Source organism: Mus caroli, unplaced genomic scaffold (assembly GCF_978045245.1).
Source record: "Mus caroli unplaced genomic scaffold, Mus_caroli_1 scaffold_6, whole genome shotgun sequence".
Classification (NCBI taxonomy): domain Eukaryota; kingdom Metazoa; phylum Chordata; class Mammalia; order Rodentia; family Muridae; genus Mus; species Mus caroli.
Window position 1 is genome coordinate 37,713,553 of NW_028227261.1, and position 22,081 is coordinate 37,735,633.

Consider the following 22,081-nt stretch of genomic DNA (forward strand, 5'->3'; position numbering starts at 1 on the left):
CACACACACACACACACACACACACACACACACACACAGAGACACGTGGGTTTTGCCTACATACATGTTTGTGTACCATGTGTGTGTGTCTGGCCTGTGGAAGTGAGGAGGAGTCATATCCCCTGGACCTAGAGTTAGACATAGCTTTGAGCTGTCTGGTGGCCTGGAACAACATCAGTGCTTCACCTTTGAGCCTCTTCTCAGCCTGTATCTTCCCTTTCTGTCTCTATTGCTGGCAAGTGTCAGGTAACACATAGAATAATGGGTTCTCTTACAGCCTCCACCATGTGGATGATTCCAGGGCAGAACCAAAGTTGGGTTTCTGAGTTCATCCTGCTTGGCTTCTCCAGTGTCCCCTCGACCAACAGCATCCTCTTCATTGTCTTCCTTCTCATCTACCTGAGCTCAGTCCTGGGCAACGGGCTCATCATCATGCTGGTCTGCCTGGACACACAGCTGCACACTCCCATGTACTTCTTCCTCTCTACCCTCTCCCTGTTGGATATGAGCTTTGTCACTACCACTGTGCCCCAGATGTTGGTTCATCTTCTTGCTCACTCTCAGACCATCTCCTTTGCTGGCTGCTGGCTGCAGATGTTTGTGTTCGGTGCCCTGGGTATGACTGAATGCACCTTCTTTGTTGTCATGGCTTATGACCGGTATGTGGCCATTTGCTATCCACTGCGCTATACTGTCATCCTCAACTGGGGCCTGTGTATACGATTGGCAGGAGGGACTTGGATCTCTGGTTTCTTTTCCTCTTTATTGCATACTTTCTTTACCATGAGTTTGCCATATTGTGGGCCCAACAGGGTCAACCACTACTTCTGTGAAGGTCCTTCAGTGCGTAGCCTGGCTTGCATGGATACCCACACCATTGAGATGGTGGACTCTGTCTTGATTGTCATTTTGGTTATTGTTCCAATTTCCCTCATTGTGGCCTCCTACATTCGTATTGTCATGGCAATTCTCAAGATCAAGTCCACCCAGGGGCGTTGCAAGGCTTTCTCTACCTGTGCCTCCCACCTGACTGTGGTTACACTCTTCTACGTCCCAGCCAGCTACATCTACCTTAGGCCCAACTCCAGCTACTCCCCTGAGCGAGACAAGCAGGTCTCACTCTTTTACAATGTCTTCACAGCCTTGCTCAACCCTGTGGTCTACAGTCTGAGGAACAAGGACATCAAGAGGGCATTTCTCAAGGTGATGGGACATAGTAGGGTAGACTCATGAACCAGGATATTGTAGCCTCAGATGAACATTGCATAAAATGTTCTGTGTTTAAGACATAGACAGTGTCCTTGTTGAATGTGAGCAATGTTGTGTATTTGATCCAACATTCGTCTTGACCCGGGGATGTTCATGAGACTGAGAGTGCTACCTTGATGAACTACAGCTCTATAGAACACACCACAATAATCTTCGAGACTATAAGTGCAAAGACTTACTTGTTGCTCACATTTACTAGCAAGTTATTGCGAGTTTACTCATCTAGTCAGTCTCAGATCTATCCTGAAAGAAGTGTCCTGTATACAGTACATTTGATCATGGAAGGAAAGGAGTAGTGGAGCAATCCTATAACTACTTGGCTTCTCAAAAGTGATCAGCCTCTCTTTGCACGTATTCTTTTGTCAGTGAAAAAGCATCATGGTACAGCCTGACAGCAAGAGTTTGGGACATATTTTACTTCCACAGAGAAGCAATGTACGTCACGTGAAAGTGTTCTGGTGTGTACAGTTCCAGAGTAGAGAAATGAGTAGTAACTACGAGTTATGTATTCTGTTGTATTTTCCCAGAAGCCAACTGCATACATGTAAACCAACAGGAAACATGCTTTCAGTGATATTGTACTAGAAACAGTAGAGGCTGAGGTACTGTATGCGAAGTAGTACAGCACAGGTTCTCATTATTAAAATCATAGCAATAGAGTGTGGAACAGAAGGGATACAGGCCATAGACTAAACCTCTTGCCTAAATTCAAAGTAGTCTGTGGCTCAACATGACAAAGTCTGCCTTTTGTGTACAAATGGAAGTTAAGGGAGCTGGATTTTATTGCAGAAGTCTCAGCTTATGCTGCAAGTGACATGCAGCATCCAAGCACACGTCTCCCCTGTGACTGCTGAGGCTGATCCTTTTCTCCACGGAGGTGGTGGGTATCCTTTGCCTAATAGCTGCAGAGTAGCTCTTGTCTGGCCAACCAGCAAATTCCTTTTTGATTCAGGGCCTGAACTATTCTTTCCCTAATGACGTCTCCTGATTTTTTTCTTTAGCCATTTTTTTGGGGGGGGGCAGGGGCACTGAATTCAATCCATTTATAGTTAGGATTTATTATTTATTTGTGGGTTTATGTTAAGAGAAGGTCTTATATATCCCATGCTGACTTGGAATTTCAATGTACCTAAAAATAGTCTTGAATTTCAGATCTTCCTGTCTCTATCTCCCAGGTAATGTGATTATGTGCTTATGACACAAGATATTTCGGTTTCTGGATAATGTCTTTTGTATCATAAAGGTCTCATTTTTGTAACATCCAACTCAGCCACTTTGATCTCTTTGTCTTTCAATATATGCAAGATATTATTTCCTGATGCAAGGTCCTGAAAATTTTTCTTATATTTTAAAAGTTTTGAAAGTGATTCATTTTGTTGTAATTTTGTGTACAATGTGTGGCCAGGATCCAATTTCATCATTTTGTGTGTGGATATCCATTGTCTCATCATTGTCTGTTGAAAACAGTATTTGTCTCATTGCATGATATTTCCATCCTTGACTGTTATTGGTTGACAATACATTTAGAGCTTATGTTGACATAATGCTATCCTGCTGTGACTCCATTTTGTGTTTGTTTACCCAGTTATCTACCCTCTACCTCCTTTTCTACATCCATCACATCTGCCTTGTCCATGCATCTGAGATTTTCATGTCCTTGACTATAGTCCAGATGTATTGACCAAAATAATTGTCAAGATATATCTAAAATGCCTGCAATTTTCTTCAGGGACAAGCAATTCAAGGTTCCTCTGACCATCGTCTACCGTCTAACTCTGATCTACCTCAGTGTTTTTTGCTTTCAAAATCTGTATCCCTGAAATTAGGCACCAAGAGGTTCTTCAGAGGTTTAAGTCCACTCTTGGTCTGACCATCAATAAAAAGGCTTTACAACTCTTAATTGCTTAATCAACATGGTTGTCAACAACTCTCTTGTGTTTTCATTACAAAGTCTGGAGTGTCAGATACCATCTATTAAATTCCATGTGAACCTTTTGCTGATGTCATTCTTTTTTGGTTGCCATGGCTTTAAGATCCAAATCAGGAACACCCCAATCTTCTTTTGTCACGACTCCTTTGCCTCTTGTGAGGTGCTTGCAATTTCCATCAAATCCATTTGGAAATCTAAAAACAAGTGGGAGCTAGGACAATGGTAGAGGTACATAGAATTGTAGGGAAATTTACAATGTGTTGGCATCTTAACCATAGGAATTGTAGTATTGAAGGTACCAGAAGGCATTTCATGACCACATGTCATCATTGCCCATGATGAGCTAGGTGTTATTTATCATACAAGGTCCCAGAGCTGGCACACAGAGGTGTGCATCACAGAATGACAGTGTGTACACACAGTTAACTCTAATAGTCCATGTAAACACAGAAGATTGCTTGAGAAAGTGGCTCAAGTTGTTTACTGCTGCTACATCCCCTCCATAGTCTGAACCTACATTCTTTAAGGGGAGTTCACTATAGTGGATTGAAGGGAGGGACATCCTCTTGTTGTGGATGGGCATGGTGCTGTTTGTATTTTGATGCTAATTTAGCTCTCCTGGGAAGGGTTGCAGACAAGGAGTGAGCGACATTCAGATGACTTCTTGGGAACCAATCCTCTAATGAATAAAGGAGCCAATCAATGGGCAAGTAGGTGGGACTTGTGGGTTGGGCAGAGGAAGAGAGAAAGCAGGAGAAAGTTAGGTCTTTTTGGATGGGGATAGCATGAGGACAAGATGTAATTGTGAGTGTCTCCCAGTTTCAGTGGAGTATCTGTCATGATTTGCCAATGGAGGATTTAGATTTAATAAGGCTTATAAGTTAGGTCTTTAATTGTTGTGCCCAGCAATTGAGTTACCATTGTTTCTGAATTACATTTGTATTGCCATTTCTTCATGCAGTGGCTAGTCTAGGTTCAAGAGAGAAAGGTACAGCAGCAAAGTGTGGGTTTGCCAGATGTGCACCACAAAGGCCGGGGGTGGGGGTACCGAAACATAGGGCTGGCGTTGTAATGATCCACCAGTGGGAACTTAGCAAGCTGGGTGGAGATTTTCGGGAGCTCTGGGCCAGTGGATCTCTACAAGATAAAACAGGTAGACCGTTGCCCACTGGTGCATGGCCAGCCAGGTCGCCATGGCTGACAGTGGCAGGGTGAAGCACAGAAATGTACTGGTTTCTCTTTAATATTTCCCACAACATACTCATGCTGCTTACAGACCTTTCTGTATGAGGTATCTAATGCACCTGAAACTTGATAGCCTGAACACTGTGTTGTGTGCCTTGGATTTGCCTGAAGACAGTTTTGAAGAGAAAGCCTTTCAGGGGACAGAACACTGTGCAGGCCGTTCTGGTGTTCCTTTGTTTTGGAGGAATAAAGGGCTAACAGGTGAGGGTTAATATTGTCTAGTGCACTCTGGTCTGTGTGTTGGTTATATGGTCATGGATGTCTTCAGAATGCAGTTGGAAAAATGGAGCGAATAAGTATGGGAAGTGAGATATAGACAGTCTTCTTAGAAGTTGTTGGATGAGAGCTCATAGGCTCAGTGGTTAACCTACTATGGTTATTGTGCTAACCTAACATGTGTGAAACTGCCCTCTTAGCTCTCTATGCCTATAGCTAAGTGCAGCTCCCAGACCTCCTCAGAGGAGTTTCTTTGTGCAGTGGTTGCTGGTTAACACAGAAAATCTACTTGTCAGAGTGTAGAGAAATGTCTCTGGAGTGTTCAGTCACAAGTAATAGATTTTTGTCACCCTTCTGACAAAAGCTGAAGGACAATTTTAAAGGGGACAGAAAGGTTGTATTAGCCACAGGTTGGGGGGGGGGTCTAAGGCAAAGCAATGTATTTTGAACATTATAGGACTCTGCACTCATATCTCACAGCATCTGTGGTTGCCTGCTAGTTGGCCAACAATTCACTGTGGTCTCTTGATTTCCCCACCCTTAACAATTGATATGTTATATGGGAGAAAGAGTCAGAGTTCCTCAGTCGAGTGACCCCTGGCATGTTGTCAAACTCCAAAGTATGGCCTTACAACTATGCTAGATGACCAGGACAAATTAGATCACATGGAGTTTTAAAAAGGACACAAAGCAGGGAGGCAGATGGGGTGCATACTGATGGACTTAGGGAAGAGTTGGCATGAAAAAGATCCCACTACATTGTCACTTGTATGAGTTACTCATAAAGGATGGCAGGCAATACCAAAAGAAGTGTGTGTGGGGGGGAGATAATGTGAACATATTCTGTCATATATAGTGTTCTTCATCAGGTGTCCTCAACAAAACAGGGTTTGAACAGTCACTGGATGGGAGGACATTCTCTGTAGATACCTGTCAGCTCCCATTCCTGTCTCTCCTCTCACAGTTTGCCATGGTCATCTGTACTGTTACCCTTACAAGATTTAGAATCACTGTAGAAAAGATTCTCTGAGGTATTTTATGAGACTTCCTGAAATGTTTAACTGATGAGGGGTGACCCATCCTGATTGTGGGTGTCACCATTTGTTCCAGAGAGATAAAAGGTAACAACGGGTGTACACTAAGAATGGTGATGGACTTGAAAGCTTCAATGACTGCCCCTAGTGATACAATTCTTCCATCAAAGCAACACCTCCTAAAACTATCCAAACAGTGTTACTAACTGGGGGCAAAGTATTCCAGTTCTTGAGGCCATGGGAGCATCTCATTTAAACCACCACAGCATCCCAGGCCTAGGGTTCTAGACAGTCTGAAAAGGAGAATGTGGCCTGAGCATTGGGATTGGTCTGTCTGCTTCTAGGCTGGGGACACAATGTGACCAGGTGACTCACCCCCCTGTTGCATGACTCTTCTGTCATCCTAACTATGCCCCTGTCTTAGACACCTTTTGTGCTATAAAGACACACCATGACCAAGACAACTTACAGAAGAACACATTTAACTGGGGGCTTGCAAGTTCAGAGTGTGGGCCCATGACCATCATAGCAAGAGCCCTGAAAGCAGGCAGGCAAGCATGGTGCCTAAGCAGTAGCTGAGATCTTACATCTGATCCACAAGTATAAGTGTGAAAGAAAGCGAGAAAACTGGGGATGATTCAGGCTTTTGAAATGTCACCTGACTGCCCTGCCTTTCTAGGCACACACACTTCCTTCAACAACCCCACACCTAATCATTTCCAAAGAGTTTGCCCAATGGTGGACCAAATATTCAAATATGTTTCAGGGAGACATTCCTGTTCAAGCCCCTCAACCCTCAACTATGACTCTCAATAAATGTTTTATTTCCTTAAGTGGTTTATGTCAGCTATTCTATCACAGGAATGAGCAATGCAACTAGCAACCTTCTCAGTGACTTTATGCACACCAGGCTTAGCTCTAAGGGTTGGAGGCGATGCATGGGCTTAGCAGCATGATTGTTGAACAGGCTTGTAAGATAGACTTGCCTTTACTCTCTCTTGCTTCTATTCTTCTGGAGAGTTGGTTGTTAAATGTTCACTATCATCACATCATCCTGTTCTGTCTAGAATGTAAATTAGTGTCTGTAGACATGGTATATTACTAATTCCTCAAGTCAGCTTCCTCCATAGAAAAGGAGGAATACACTGCCCCACACAGACTGCTGCAGATCTGAATGAGTTACTTTCAGAGAGAAGAGTAAGAAGAACTTGGCAAGATGTTATAATTGGCAGTGCCACTGTTGGCCTTTTACAAGGTGTGGTCTCTCTCTTTTTTTTTCTTTCATGATTATCATCATGATTACATTCCTATTAGCCTGTTAATTCTGTGTACCCTCTCCTCTCATAAAAGACTCATGGTTTAGAGCACCCACACGTTAACTCTGACTGTTTATCCCCCAATTGGGTTACTCTTGGCAGACAGAGACTGATCTTCCAGTCCCAGATAATGTGGTGTAAGAGGGAGCCTGGGGCAATGCATAGGCCTACAGCTTTCAGGTAATACACAGAGGCACCAGTTTTCCACCCTACCCACCATGCTGAGAAGTCCTTTTCTTCTGAAGTGTTTCGTTTTCATGGTTGTAAAGAATAGGAAGCTGGAGGTGCTGACTTTGAAATCTTTTTTGTGACCTGTAGGGGACCTAAACGATCAAACCCAGCATCAGCAATTCTTCATCCTTGTCTCAGGACTAGTGTTCAGTGTTGTTGTCATTCTTCTCATAATGGCATGAAACAGAGGCCCTAAGGTCTGTGCTAGGCCTGCTATGGGACCTGGTGAGAAAACACTTGTGAGCATGCTTAAGAAACTGTGGATCGATGTGATGGTTCCAGGAGCCATTTCAGGGCTTGAGTTTAGCATCTCTATAACCTACTCCTATTCCCCCACCCTCCTCCTGTGACAGCTGCATGTCATCCAATTGCCCTGCTGTGGCACCTACCTTCAGCCTTCCCATCACCTGCTCTAAGATCACAGCCAAACTCCCAAGTCTTTCACCCCCAAGGAACACCTGACCCAGCATCAGTCCTTCCTTTAAGGAAAGTTTCTGGGGTAGATGGCGTTGCCAGAGTTCATGTCCCTTTCTCACTGAGTGAACTTTCTCAAATAGAAAGCAGACTGGTTTCCTATACCTCTAACACCCCTGATTTTATTAAAGACTTTCAGTACATTACTTAACCTTATAGCTTCACTTTCCAAGATGTACATATGATCTTCACTAATAATTCACTTCCTGATGAATGCAGGTGAGTTTGGGAGCAGGCAAGAACACACACAGATGAAATTCATCAAACAGGTAGAACATATCCAAAAGGATCTGAGGCAGTACCTGACAAAGATCCTCAATGGAATTATAATTCTCTACCCAGGGATAGTTTCATAACTGTTGTGTCCAGCCAGCAGATCACAGCCTGGGTTCTAGCCTGGAAAGGCATTTTGGAAACCTGGAAGAGAAGAGGGGCTAGGCGGCGAGAGAAAGAAATGCAGCTAAGACAGGCATTCTGATCAAAGCTCAATTTTACTGTTCTGCACGCAGTTATGAAGCAGGGGAAGGGGCCCAATTCCCACCAAATAATCCTGGGGACCAGTAGCAGGGTGACCACATGTATGGCTCCAAACAGCAAAGTGGCAGGTTCCAGCAGTGGGCGTGGCAGAACGATTGAGTGGGAAGCTCCACCCCTGAGCAAGCAGGTTTCAGGCTGGGGGAGGGGAGACTACATCTCCTCCCTGTTGTTAATAAAAATAAAAAAAAAGAAAAGGCTGGCCTGATGCAAAAAAATTATCTACGCTCAATAGTTCTGCCTGAATTATTAGGGCTAAAGAAAAAGCCTGTCTCTGTGGGATTCCCTAACTTTTCTTATGGTAAACCTTATCTGGATAAGACTGTCCTTTCTATCCTAGTAAACAACTAACAGAAAAGCCCTGAGCTGTAGGCTCTGACTTATAATGCTAATTAGTGCTGAGTAGGTAACTTCCTAGTTGAATTTTAAGTAGGGCGTTGGAACCCTGACTGAACAAATTTGAAATGCACTCTATTAAGAATAACACTGAGTTGATTTTCCTCTGCATTTTTGGATGACAGTCAGGAAACAGGGAGAGGGGGTGATGACTGGCTCCGTAGTACAAGGCCAATTGGCTTTTTTAGGGTGGGAGGATGAGAAAAATGACTTTACAATAATGTTTTTTCTGGCCAAAGAATTGTCTTGGGCACAACTAATTTTTAATTACCAATTAATAACAATTATAAAATCTTTATTTTTTGTAAAACCTTTTGTAGTAAACTAAAACTCTAAGTAATAAAAGGATATTGTCTCTGAATCTTTTGGGTGAGAGCAAGGATTTAAGGTAAACTTCCTTTGAGAAGCATTAGTTAATAAAATACTTTCCACTTAGGAAACAATATACACTGAAAGATTAAAACTCTTGGCTTCCTGTATAGAAGCAGAAACAATAAAAATTTTTCTTACATAATGTAAAGTTACATTAGCCATACCTAGAGGCAAAATTTTCTAGTGATTACAGTTCACTAGAAGCAAAACTCTTTGAATTTAAGCATTATTAAACATCTGAATAGATCTGTAACACTGTTAAAAAGAATTTTTCTTGAACACAGGGAAAAACTTGCTCAGGCACTGTTTGCAAAACAAAAGAAAGGCCACAAGCCGCTCTGGGGCTGCCCAGAGCCCTGCATTGACTCAAACGTAAAATATTTTTTAATCTGAGCATCTTGGCCATCCTGTAACAAGGAGCGATTCTAGAGGAACAATTTAACTGTCTACGCCTCTAATATTTGATACTCTATCTTAAGATGACTTACAGTTAAAACGTTCTTTACAACTTTAGTGTTGTGAAAAAATTGCCCATACTGCAGTTTCCTGCCAGGCAGCAACTATAGCCAAACTGTTTGAGGGTCTAATCTATTCACAAAGACAAACATAAATAGATAACTTTGACACAGTTTTGTATGAAGTGAGCTGTATTAGCGCTTTCAAAAGATGATTATTCTTATAATTATCTTAATTAACAATATATGGGGGAGTAGAAAAATCTTAAATTTGCAATCAAACTGCAAGCTGCAGTCAATGGAACACTGGCAGTTTTAACCATATTTTTAAAGTTTCTTGTGCAAGGTTAGGATAATACCTATAACCTTGGGAAAGCAAAACCCAAGTTTAAAACAATTTATCATCTTTAAAATCAATATTAGAAGCATTACTATCATATTACGAAGTTTGGCTGTCAATTAATACCTATGAATACCTATTAAAGCAAGCTTTAACGCTTTAATAAAGAGGCATTGCTTTAAATCTTATCTTAAATTTTACTATTTAGGATAGGAACCACATTAATTATTATCTCAACTAGAAATATCTTTAGAGACCCAGCCTCTTGGCCTGCCTTATGCCACGTGTCGGAAGGACTCTAAACTTGAGTTATCAAATTTAACACTAACCATCTGTAGCAATGTAACTATTAATCTTAACCAACAACTTATGAGCTGATTGTGAAAACACTCAGAGCACATTACCAATAAAAAAGAACCAAATGAAGCAGTTAATTTTAGACCAATCAGACAATATTAATTTTTATAGCTACAATCATAGAATAAAAAGCACTTTACCATTTGTCAAACACATTAGTCACGAGCCATTTATCAGCTTTTTTTTACTCCGAAACTAAGAGGCTGTGCACTCACCCTTTTTTCCTAAAACGAACAGTTTTTCCAGCAGGGGCCCTCCTGCCATGTGTCTGATTCCTGGCTGAAACATATGGCAGCTCTCGGCTTTGCAGATAAAGTTTTTTATACCATCTTTATTATCCAACATAAAACATAGAACATTCATTCATACAGACTGGACACGAACATACATGAATTGAACACGAGAACAGATTGGTGCACCAGACATTAGATAAGACACAAAAAGGGAACAGAGTACTCCTGCTATAAGGCCCAGAGAGAACAACGCATGGCACTCCTGAAATCTCTCTCTACTTTTTTGGGACAATTTCCTCCCTCATGATGCAGTTTTTTTAACTGCAGCAATCCACCTGGTTATTAATTTCCTTTTAATAAACCCTTTCTTTTCTCACGCCTAAAAATGTAGCTTCTGTGAGCCACGGCCTACCGCCTGTTACAGTACCCAGCTCCTCTTAAGCTTCACTGCTGAACATAAGTGAACCAGCGCTCGGGTTTAATGCTGTCTCAGCTTAGCCCATACCTTTTCCGGTATGAATTTCCTTTATCCTTTAATTATTCCATGGAGCTCCAAACCAGCAGTGCCTCTTCCAAAAATCCTTTGCCGTTTCTCAGCCCCAAGTTGGGCGCCCATTGTTGTGTCCGGCCAGCAGATCACAGCCTGGGTTCTAGCCTGGAAAGGCATTTTGGAAACCTGGAAGAGAAGAGGGGCTAGGCGGCGAGAGAAAGAAATGCAGCTAAGACAGGCATTCTGATCAAAGCTCAATTTTACTGTTCTGCACGCAGTTATGAAGCAGGGGAAGGGGGCCTGATTCTCGCCAAATAATCTTGGGGAACAGTAGCAGGATAACCACGTGTATGGCTCCAAACAGCAAAGTGGCAGGTTCCAGCAGTGGGCGTGGCAGAACGATTGAGTGGGAAGCTCCACCCCTGAACAAGCAGGTTTCAGGCTGGGGCCCGGGAGACTACACATAATCTGTCTCTTGGCTGGTCTCTGCAGGGCAGTCTTAAAACCAGTAATTTTTGAAACCTCATCTGGGACAAACAGGAAAACCCATCTCAATTTTTAGAACCCCCCACAAAACCTTTATTACAATACACTAATCTGGACCCTGAAAACTCAGAATGTAAGAAACTTCTGGTGACCTACTTCTTTTCCCAGAGCTACCCTGACATAAAAAGCCAAACTTAGAAAGCTGGAGAGGGGACCCCTAACTCCACAGGGAGAAGTTTTAGTGCTGGCCTTCAAGGTGTACCATGAGAGAGATGAAAAAGCTAACAGACAAAAATACTATATGCTGGCAAAGGCTGTCCAACCAGCCCCTGTATCTATTATCCCATCTAAATATTATGATCTCTTTGCTTTCTTTCTCTTTGACCAGACAAAAGATGATTGCAAAAAAAAAATGGCCAAACAAATATGGGAGCTGCCCATCTTTGTCTTGTCATATACATATGCTAGGATAACGAACCGATCACTTTTATCAACAATGCAATATACTCTTTTTCTACATACAAGACCCAGGGAATTCCAGTTCCTATTACAGGATTACCAGCCAATGTTTGCTGAGGAGCCTGATGCAAATGTTTACCAAGTGGACCCTGAGGGTGGAAGTTAACCACACCCCAAAATTGATAATGCCCCTAGACAACAGGAAGCAGTTTCAGAGACTTGACTCCCCATTCCCCTTTCACCACCAGTTTCACCCTCCCTGCCTTTTTCTTCTCTTTATGATAAGAAAAAGGGAGTTGTGTTGGTATCAGGAACTGGCTTTACTGTTACAGGTCAGCTCCGAATCCAGTGATAATGGTGACTTCACCTGTAGGCAACAGGGATCCACTCACCTGTTGCTATGGCAGTCGCCATATATTCCCAGCATGCACCTGGATTACCTCCCACCTTTACCTGCTAGTGGTTTTGTCATGGCCTAAGTAAAAGGCAGACCCTCTTGACCTTATCTCTCTTTTCTCTCGCTTTTCCCCCTTCATCTCTGTCGTCCCCTTTCCCCACAATAAAACTCTCTCATGTGGACCTGTACTGACCTGGTCAGACATGAGCCACATTTGTAATACAACATTGGTGCTGAAACCCAGGAACCACTAGACCCAGCTGTGCATGCTGTGTCTGTTATGGATACCTATTTAACTGGGAACAAATAATCATCAAGATTTTGGTGCCCAGAAAGGAACACAAGAATCAAGGCCCCTGTGATGGCTTACAATAGTTAATCGTTAATAGTTCTTCTATCTAGGAGAAAACTGCAAATGAGAATGGGGGCCAATCATTTATTTCAACTTAGGTCTCCCTTTTGTGATTTTTAAAATATGGCCATATTATAATCCTGAGTGTTTTGTATATAAACAATAATTATCTTTTAGAGGCATAAAACACCTTTTTATTCTGCATAGAGCAGGCCAACCCTGAGATTCCACCTCACACCAGTCAGAATGGCTAAGATCAAAAATTAGGTGACAGCAGATGCTGACGAGAATGTGGAGAAAGAGGAACACTCCTCCATTGCTGGTGGGATTGCAAGCTGATACAACCACTCTGGAAATCAGTTTTGTGGTTCCTCAGAAAATTGGACATAGTACTGTAGGACCCCCGAAGGGAGACCCTCACTCAAGTCTCAGGGATCGCGAGCCCAGTAAGCCAGAATAGTCAAACTTGCTGCAAACACACGAGGTTTTAATGGCACACAAACCAGCATGCTGAGGTCGAGACCCATACACCACGCAGGGGTAGAGGAGTCTGACCCCAACCCTATTTTCCAGCAGGCTTATAAAGGCAAAAACCAGAACCTAGGGGGAGGATCGGAGAGGAAATAAGGGAAGTCTAGGGACGGATATTTACTTCAAGGCACCTGGGACATTGAAACATTTTGTGGTTGTTTTTCCCAAAAGTTCCGGGGAATTAGGCCATCTGGCCTGGGGCCGGGGCCCATGTTCTCAGGGCAGTCATTATTTTATATTTTACTCTTCAGTACTACTGGAAGATCCAACAATATATCAGTTTCTTGTGTGATTCAGTTTGCCAAAATAGCTACAGCTTAGCAGTGTTAGCCAAAAGAAGGCTATTAGACATACATTCATAAGTCATTATCTGTTATCCTGACTTATAGGAGGAGAGACCCTTTGCCATACCTCTTAAATTGGTCATTGTCATAAGATAAGAATATCCCAATCTCTGATATTTAGCATTTGGTGCTCACAGCTGTGGCCCAAATTCTTTAGCCTTTTATCTGTCTATTTCTCAAGATTATATATCTATATAGAAATTATAAGAAAAATATATTGAAATATAAAATATTCCTTTGCCTTCTATATTTGAATATCTTAAGAGGTCTTACTTTTAAAATATTCAGTTTTTTATTTATTTTTTTTATATAATTCCACTGTCTCCTCTTTAAAAGTTTAAAGTATCTTATTTGTGTACTTGGCAATATCAAAATAAAGAATCTTTTTTATTTCAAGTGTGAACATACAAGGTATAACCATAATGCACATGAGATAACATCAAGCTCTAACAATGCCAACAATCTAATTCCCAATATTTGTGATTCATTCACTGTACTTTTGGGCTTGTCGAAGAGACCTGAGAAAAGAGATGTTGAAGAAGCCCAACTCACATCTCAGGATTTGGGCCTGGGCCTGCCAGCTCTCCTGGACCTATTCCACCAGGGCCAGATCTACTCTGCTTCCCAGGTGAGGTGTAGGGATCACTCTCCTGCTCTCATGATCTTGGGAACAGCTCTCCTTGTCCCACAGGCTGGGAAAGGAGAGAGGGGCAAGGGAGGGCATCTTTCCTGTGTTTATGGCACAGTAGGGCAGGATAAGGCTGGGTCCATATCTCCCCTGTTAGGGCCCTTTGTGGAGGCTCACCCACGTCCCTGTCACCATGGCAAGCTCTACTGTGCTGCCCATTAGGGGACAGGGCTGCATTCTCCCACTCCCATAATCAGGGCACCTCTCATGAACCCACCCACCCAGGCCCAGCTCTCCCAGGATGCCCAAGTCAAAGGGGCAGGAACAGCTCTCCCAAGTTTGATGACCAGCAATGGGCAGGGCTAGCTCAGAGCAGTGCTTGGACATCCCCATGGGCCTTTGTGGTAATATGGGTCTGTGATAATATCTACCTGTGATAAGACCATTGACCTGGATATGGTCCCCAGACATGTGAGTCTAGATGTCATCATAGCCTTGGCTGGTTGCACAGGCTTCATCTATCTCCTGTTCTTCACTGCTGTAGATCACTTTCTGTTTTGTTTCCACAATGTACAAACCCCTGGGCTTCACATTCTCTCCTGCCTCACCTCTACAGCTCCATATTCCCTATCTTTCCACCATTTTTACTCATATTACGGGTGCCTGCCACTGGTACCTGGTGGCTTTTTTCCAGCCACACCCAACAGATTTTTTTTTCCCAACAGATTTTTTTAAGCCTAGAAAGTTCATATAATACGTTTAGGCAGCTAAGTGAAACAAGCAATCCCTTTAGCTATTCTGCTTTGCTTTTTCTTCCTATCACAACACTTGACCCCAGATACAGAGACTTCAGCTGGTTACATTGCACCCTCAGCCAGGAAACAGACAGACATATTCCAATGCTCAGGCCACATTCTCCTTTTCAGATTGTCTAGGACCCTATACCTGGGTTGCTATGGTGGTTTAGATGTCCACATGGTCTAAAGAATGGGAATACTTTGCCCCCAGTTATTAACACTGTTTGGATAATTTCAGGAGTTGTTGCTTTGATGGAAGAACAGTACCACTAGGGACAGAAGTTTACAAGTCCATCATCATTCTTAGTGTACACTCATTGTTGGGATACAAGATGTCAGCCCTTAGCATCCTGGTCTAGTTGCCATGGGTCCACTCTGCCATCAGAGCCTTTTATCTCTCTGGAACAGATGATGACACCCACAATAAGGATGGGTCACTCCTCATCAGTTAACCATTTCAGGAATAGTCTCATAAACTGCTCCAGAGGCATTTTTCTACAGTGATTCTGAATGCAGTCATGTCAAGAGTGAAGATGGCCATGGCCAGCCATGAAAGGATGACCGGGGAAGGAGGATGGCAGGTGTCTACAGAAAATGTCATCCCATCCCCTGGAATGTTCAAACCCTGTCCTGTTGAAGAACATTTCTGCGTGAGAGAATATGTTCACATTATTTTCTTTTTTTGGTACTGACTGTCAGCTTTCATGAGTATTTCATGCATATTACAAGGTAACTGGATCTATTTAATGACAATTCTTCCCTAAGTTCACCAGTACCCACTCACAACTACCTCCTGCCTTGTGGACTTTTTAAAACTCCACTTGGTCTAATTTGTGCTGGCCAACTAGCATGATTGTAGGGCCATACATTGGAACTTGATAATATGACAGGGGACATTTCTCTGAAAAAATCTGACTCTTAATCCCCTAAAACTTATCAATTGTCTAGAGCAGATCAGTTAAGACTAGTGAATCAAGGGACCACAGTGAATTGTTGAGTAAGTCTTGTGCAAGCAACCACAGCTGCTGTGAGATATGAGTATAGAGTCCTGTAGTGTCCAAAATACATTGCTTTGCCTTAGTCTTCTACAACCTCCGGCTCTTACAGTCTTTCTTTACAATAGTCTGTTAGCTTTTGGTGGAAGGTGAAAAAAATCTATCACTGTGACAGAACACTCCACAGCACTTCTCTACACTTTGACTACTAGATTTTCTGTGTTAACCAGCAACTATTGCACACACACACAAAAAAAAAAAAACAAAAAAACAAAAAAACAAAAAAAAAACAAAAAACAACTTCCTCTGAGGAGGTCTGGGAGCTGCACTTAGCTATGGGCATAGAGATTCAGGAAGGCAGTTTTACACATTTCAAGATAGCAGAATAACCATAGTAAATCACTACTGAGCCTATGCTCCCCCATCCATCGACTTCTAAGAAGACTGTCTATATCTCACTCCCCATACTCATTTACACCATTTTCCAGTTGTGCTCTGTAGACATCCATGACCATATATCCAACCCATAGACCAGAGTGAACTAGTCAATATTAACCCTCACCTGTTAGCCCTTTATCCCTCCAAAATAAAGAACACCAAAATGTCCTGCACAGTGTTCTGTCCCCTGAAAGGCTTTCTCTTCAAGAATGTCCTCAGGCAAATCCAAGACACATAACTCAAAGCTCAAGATATCCACTTTCAGGAGGAGTGGGCACATCATACAGAATGTTCTGTAACCAGCATGAGTTCGTGCCTCTCCTCAATCCACTGTAGGGAACTGACCATAGAGAGCATCAGTTCAGACTGTGGAAGAGATGTAGCATCAGTAAGCCACTTGGGCATCTTTCTGTAGCAGCCTCCCTGGGTTTACATTGACTGTTAGAGTTAACTGTGTTTGCACACTGGCATTCTGTGGTACACACCTCTATGTACCAGCTTTGGGACCTTATATGGTAAATTACACCTAACTCATCATGGGCAATGATAACATGTGATCATGTAATGCCTTCTGGTTTCTTCAATACTAGAATTCCTATCATTAGGATGCAAACACATCCTGAAGTTCCCTAAAAATTCTATGTAACTCTATCGTACTCCTAGTTCCCACTTTTTTGAAATTGCCAAATCCAAATGTCAATGGAAATTGCAAGCACCTCAAAAGAGGCAAACAATCTTGAGAGAAGAAGATTGAAGTGCTCCTTCCTGATTTCCAGTTTCAAAGGCATGGCAACCACGCAGGAACAGCATCAGCAAAATGTTCACATGGCATTTAGTAAACTGAATATAACACTACAGATCTTGTAATGACACACACCAGAGTATTATTGACAACAACGTTGGTTAAGCAATTAAAAGTTGTAAGGCCTTTTTATTGATGGTCAGACCAAGAGTGGGCTTGAGCCTCTGAAGAACCTCTTGATGCTCAAATTCAGAGGTACAGTTTTTACAAGCAAAACCCATTGACATAGATCATGGTTAGACAATGGTCAGAGGAACCTTGAATTGGTTTTTCCTGAAGAGACTTGCAGGCATTTTAGACATATCTTGACAATATTTTGGTCAATACATCTGTCCTATAGTCAAGGACATGAAAATCTTATATATGTGGGCAAGGCAGATGTGATGGATATAGGGGGGGGATAGAAGATGGATAACTGTAAGAAAACATGAAATATAGTTACAACAGGATAGCATTATGTTAGTCATATCAACATAGGCTCTGAAGTGTATTGTCAACCAGTAAGAATCAAGGGTATAAATATCACTCAATGAGACAAGTATTGTTGTCAAGAGGCAATGATAAGAAAATGTACATCCCTACACAAAATGATGAAATTGAACCCTGGCCACATACTGTACACAAAATGAATCAAAATGTGAGTGAAACATCTAAAATATAGTAGAATATTTTATGAGCATGCATCAGGTAATGACATGTGGACTATATTCCAAGAGACAGAGGTAAAAGTGGTCAAGATGGATTTTTACCAAACTGAGACCTCCGTGATACAAAGGACATTGTTCAGAAGCTGAAATATCAGCAGGTCTTGTGTCATAAGCACATAATCATAGTAACTTGGAGGTGGAGACTGGAAGATCTGAAATTCAAGGCTACTTTTAGGTACATTGAAAATTCCAAGCCAGCATGGGATGTGTAAAACCTTCTCTTGATATAAACATATGAATAAATATTAAATATTATCTATGAATGGTTTTTATTCAGTGCCCCCCCCCCCCACCAAAGAAAACATGGCTAAAGAAGACAATCAGAAGGGACACATCATTATGGAAAGAAGAGCTCAAGCCCTTGAAGAATTTGCTAATTAGCCAGTCAAGAGCTACTCTGGAGCTGATACTCACCACCTCAGTGTAGAAAAGCCCCAGCATCAGCCATTACAGAGGATACTTGTCCTCAGATGCAGCATGTCACTTGCAGCAAAAGCTGGGACATCCTTGATGAAATGCAGACCCCTTAAATTCCATTTAACCACACAATGAAGACTTCAGCATAGACTAAATTGAATATAGGCATAAAGTTTGGTGTCTGGCTTGCACCCCTTCTGTTCCACACACCATTGCTTTAATTTTAATAATGACATCCTGTGCTGCATTACTTAGGCTACAGCACCTCGGCCTCCACTGTGTCTATTACAACATCACTAAAGACATGTTTCCTGCTGGCTTACATGTATGAGGTTGGCTTCTGGGAAAGTGCAGCAGGCTGCAAAACTCTTACTCTCCCACTTCTCTTTACCAGGAGTGTACACACCACACCACTGCCACATGACATTCATTGCTTCTCTGGGGAAGTAAACCAAATCCCAACATCTTGGTGTCAGGCTGGACCACGATGTTTTCATTGGAAAAGTATGTGTGCAAAGAGAGGCTGATCACTATCGAGAAGATTACGTGTGGTAGGTTTTATCCACTATTCCTTCCCTTCAGTTATAGATGGATGGATCTGAGCCTGACTACACAAGGTGACCTGCAATCTACCACTGATAAAAGTGAGCCCCAAGGATGCCTTTGGATGTAGAACCACTAATACAACAGCTTCTGTTGAACTGTGGTAGTCATTTTATCAATGTTACATGCTCTCTTTTAAGTATGGTGTCTCTAGTTATTAAGTTGTATGTTGGATCAAATGCACAATGTTGCTCACATAAAACAAAGGCACTGATCTGTTTCAGTTGGGGCCAGCCCTGCCATCTTTCAACTGAACCCAGTGGAGGCTGCCAAGAACCCCAGAGGACTTTCCATGCCGCAGGACCTCAGGATCAACTCGGGATCACAGGTGAGTGGAATGCAACATCAGCTCCAAAGAATTTCGGAGGGTCTTGTGCCAGCAGGAACAGGGACAAAGGAACCCCACCCAACCAGAGGCTGGGATCCTTTCTGGTAGGGGCCAGCCCCGCCATCTTCTGTGTGATCCCAGCCAAGGGCATCGAGGGCACCAGAGGATTCTCCACTACACAGGACCCCTAGCACACCCAGGACCTTGTGATCACTGGAGTGTGGGTGAAAGAAGGAACAGAGCTTCATCAAAAGAGTCCCTTCGGGCCTTCATCATAAGTCAGAAGGCAGAGCTGAGATTCGGACCCCTGTGCACCTTCCTTTTCAGAGGAGAGTCTGCCTACAAGGAGGGGTCTGACTCCAGGACTCAAGAGGTGGATCAGAGCTCCAGACTTCCAGACACCTGCCCTGCAAGAGGAGAACTTGCCTGCAGAGAGTGCTCTGACCACCGCAGCTCAAGTGAGAGTTGGACTACCAGGAGTGCTGACAGAGCCTAAAAGAATCACAGGAGCATTAAGCTCCAGCCAGAGACAGCAGAACATTAACATCAGAGATCACCAGATGGTGAAAGGCAAATGTAGGAGTCTTACTAACAGAAACCAAGAACACTGGGCATCATCAAAACCCAGTACAACTACCACAGCGAGTCCTGGATACACCAACACACCCGAAAAGCAAGACTAAGATTTAAAATCATATATCATGATGGTGGAAGAAGATTTTAAGAGGGGCATTAATAACTCACTTAAAGAAATACAGGAGACCACTGCTAAACAGGTAGAAAACCTTAAAGACGAAACACAAAAATCCCTCAAAGAACTATAGAAAAACACAACTAAACATGTGATGTAATTGAACAAAACCATCCAAGATCTAAAAATGGAAGTAGAAACAATGAAGAAAACCCAAAGGGAGACAACTCTAGAGATAGAAAGCCTAGGAAAGAAATCGGGAACCATAGATGTAAGCATCAGAAACAGAATACAAGAGATGGAAGAGAGAATCTCGGGTGCAGAAAATTCGATAGAGAACATGGACACAGAAATCAAAGAAGATAAAAAATGCAAAAAGGTCCTAACTCAAAACATCCAGGAAATCCACGATACAATGAGAAAAGCAAACCTACGGATAATAGGAGTAGATGAGAATGAAGATTGTCAACTTAAAGGGCGAGCAAATATTTTCAACAAAATTATAAAGGAAAACTTCCCAAACTTAAAGAAAGAGATGCTCAGGAACATACAAGAAGCCTAGAGAACTCCAAATACACTGGACCAGAAAAGAAATTCCTCCCGACACATAATAATCAGAACAACAAATGCACTAAATAATGACAGAATATTTAAAGCAGTAAGGGAAATGATCAAAATTAGGGCGGAAATCAACCAAGTGGAAACAAAAAGAACTATTTTCAAAGAATCAACCAAACCAGGAGCTGGTTCTTTGAGAAAATCAACAAATTAGATAAGCCATTAGCCAGACTAACTAGAGGGCACAGGGACAGTATCCTAATTAACAAAATCAGAAATTAAAAAGGAGACATAAAAACAGAATCTGAGGAAATCCCAAAACATCATTAGATCCTACTACAAAAGGCTATACTCAACAAAACTGCAAAACTTGGATGAATTGGAAAACTTCCTAGACAGATAGCAGGTACCAAAGTTAAATCAGGATCAGATTAATGATCTTAACAGTCCCTTTTCCCCTAAAGAAATAGAAGCAGTCATTAATAGTCTCCCAACCAAAAAAAAAAAAAAAAAAAAAAAAGCCAAGGACCAGATGGGTTTAGTGTAGAGTTCTATCAGACCTTCAAAGAAGATCTAATTCCAACTCTCCTCAAACTATTCCACAAAGTAGAAACAGAAGGTACTCTACCCAATTCATTCTATGAAGCCACAATTACTCTGATACCTAAACCACACAAAGATCCAACAAAGAAAGAGAAATTCAGACCAATTTCCCTTATGAATATTGATGCAAAAATACTCAATAAAATCCTTGCAAACTGAATCCAAGAAGACATCAAAATGATCATCCATCATGACCAAGTAGGCTTCATCCCAGGGATGCAGGGATGGTTTAATATATGGAAATCCATCAACGTAATCCACCATACAAACAAACTCAAAGACAAAAATCACATGATCATCTCATTAGATGCTGAGAAAGCATTTGACAATATCCAATACCCATTCATGATAAATGTCTTCGAAAGATTAGGAATTCAAGGCCCATACATAAACATAATAAAATCAATATATAGCAAACCAGTAGCCAACAAAATATTAAATGAAGAGAAACTCTAAGCAATCCCACTAAAATCAGGGATTAGACAAGGCTGCCCACTCTCTCCCTACCTATTCAATATAGTACTTGAATTCCTAGCCAGAGCAATTCAACAACAAAAGGAGATCAAGGGGATACAAATAGGAAAGGGAGAAGTCAAAATATCATTATTTGGCAGATGATATGATAGTATATATAAGTGACCCAAAAATTCCACCAGAGAACTCCTAAACCTGATAAACAGCTTCAGTGCAGTAGCTGGATATAAAATTAACTCAAACAAATCAGTGGCCTTTCTCTACACAGAGGATAAACAGGATGAGAAAGAAATTAGGGAAACACCCTTCACAATAGTCACAAAAAATATAAAATACCTTAGTGTGACTCTAACTAAAGAAGTGAATGAGCTGTATGACAAGAACTTCAAGTCTCTGAAGAAAGAAATTGAAGAAGATCTCATAAGATGAAAGATCTCCCATGCTCATGGATTGGCAGGAATAATATAGTGAAAAATGGCTATCCTGCCCAAAGCAATCTACAGATTCAATGCAATCCCCATCAAAATTCCAACTCAATCTTCACTGAGTTAGAAAGGGCTATTTGCAAATTTATCTGGA

At 42.0% G+C, this 22,081-nt stretch overlaps 1 protein-coding gene across 1 annotated transcript; it reads left to right on the forward strand.

Moving 5' to 3' along the window:
- The first annotated feature begins 261 nt into the window (after window positions 1-261).
- On the forward strand, window positions 262-1,233 carry LOC110293251 (olfactory receptor 2D2-like). Its single transcript, XM_021161120.2, has one exon. It carries the CDS (start codon window positions 262-264, stop codon window positions 1,231-1,233), a length of 972 nt encoding a protein of 323 aa, XP_021016779.1.
- The last annotated feature ends 20,848 nt before the right edge of the window (window positions 1,234-22,081 follow it).

Coding starts and splice junctions, on each gene's coding strand:
- LOC110293251 (XM_021161120.2), top strand. CDS start 262: ATGGGTTCTCTTACAGCCTCCACCATGTGGATGATTCCAGGGCAGAAC.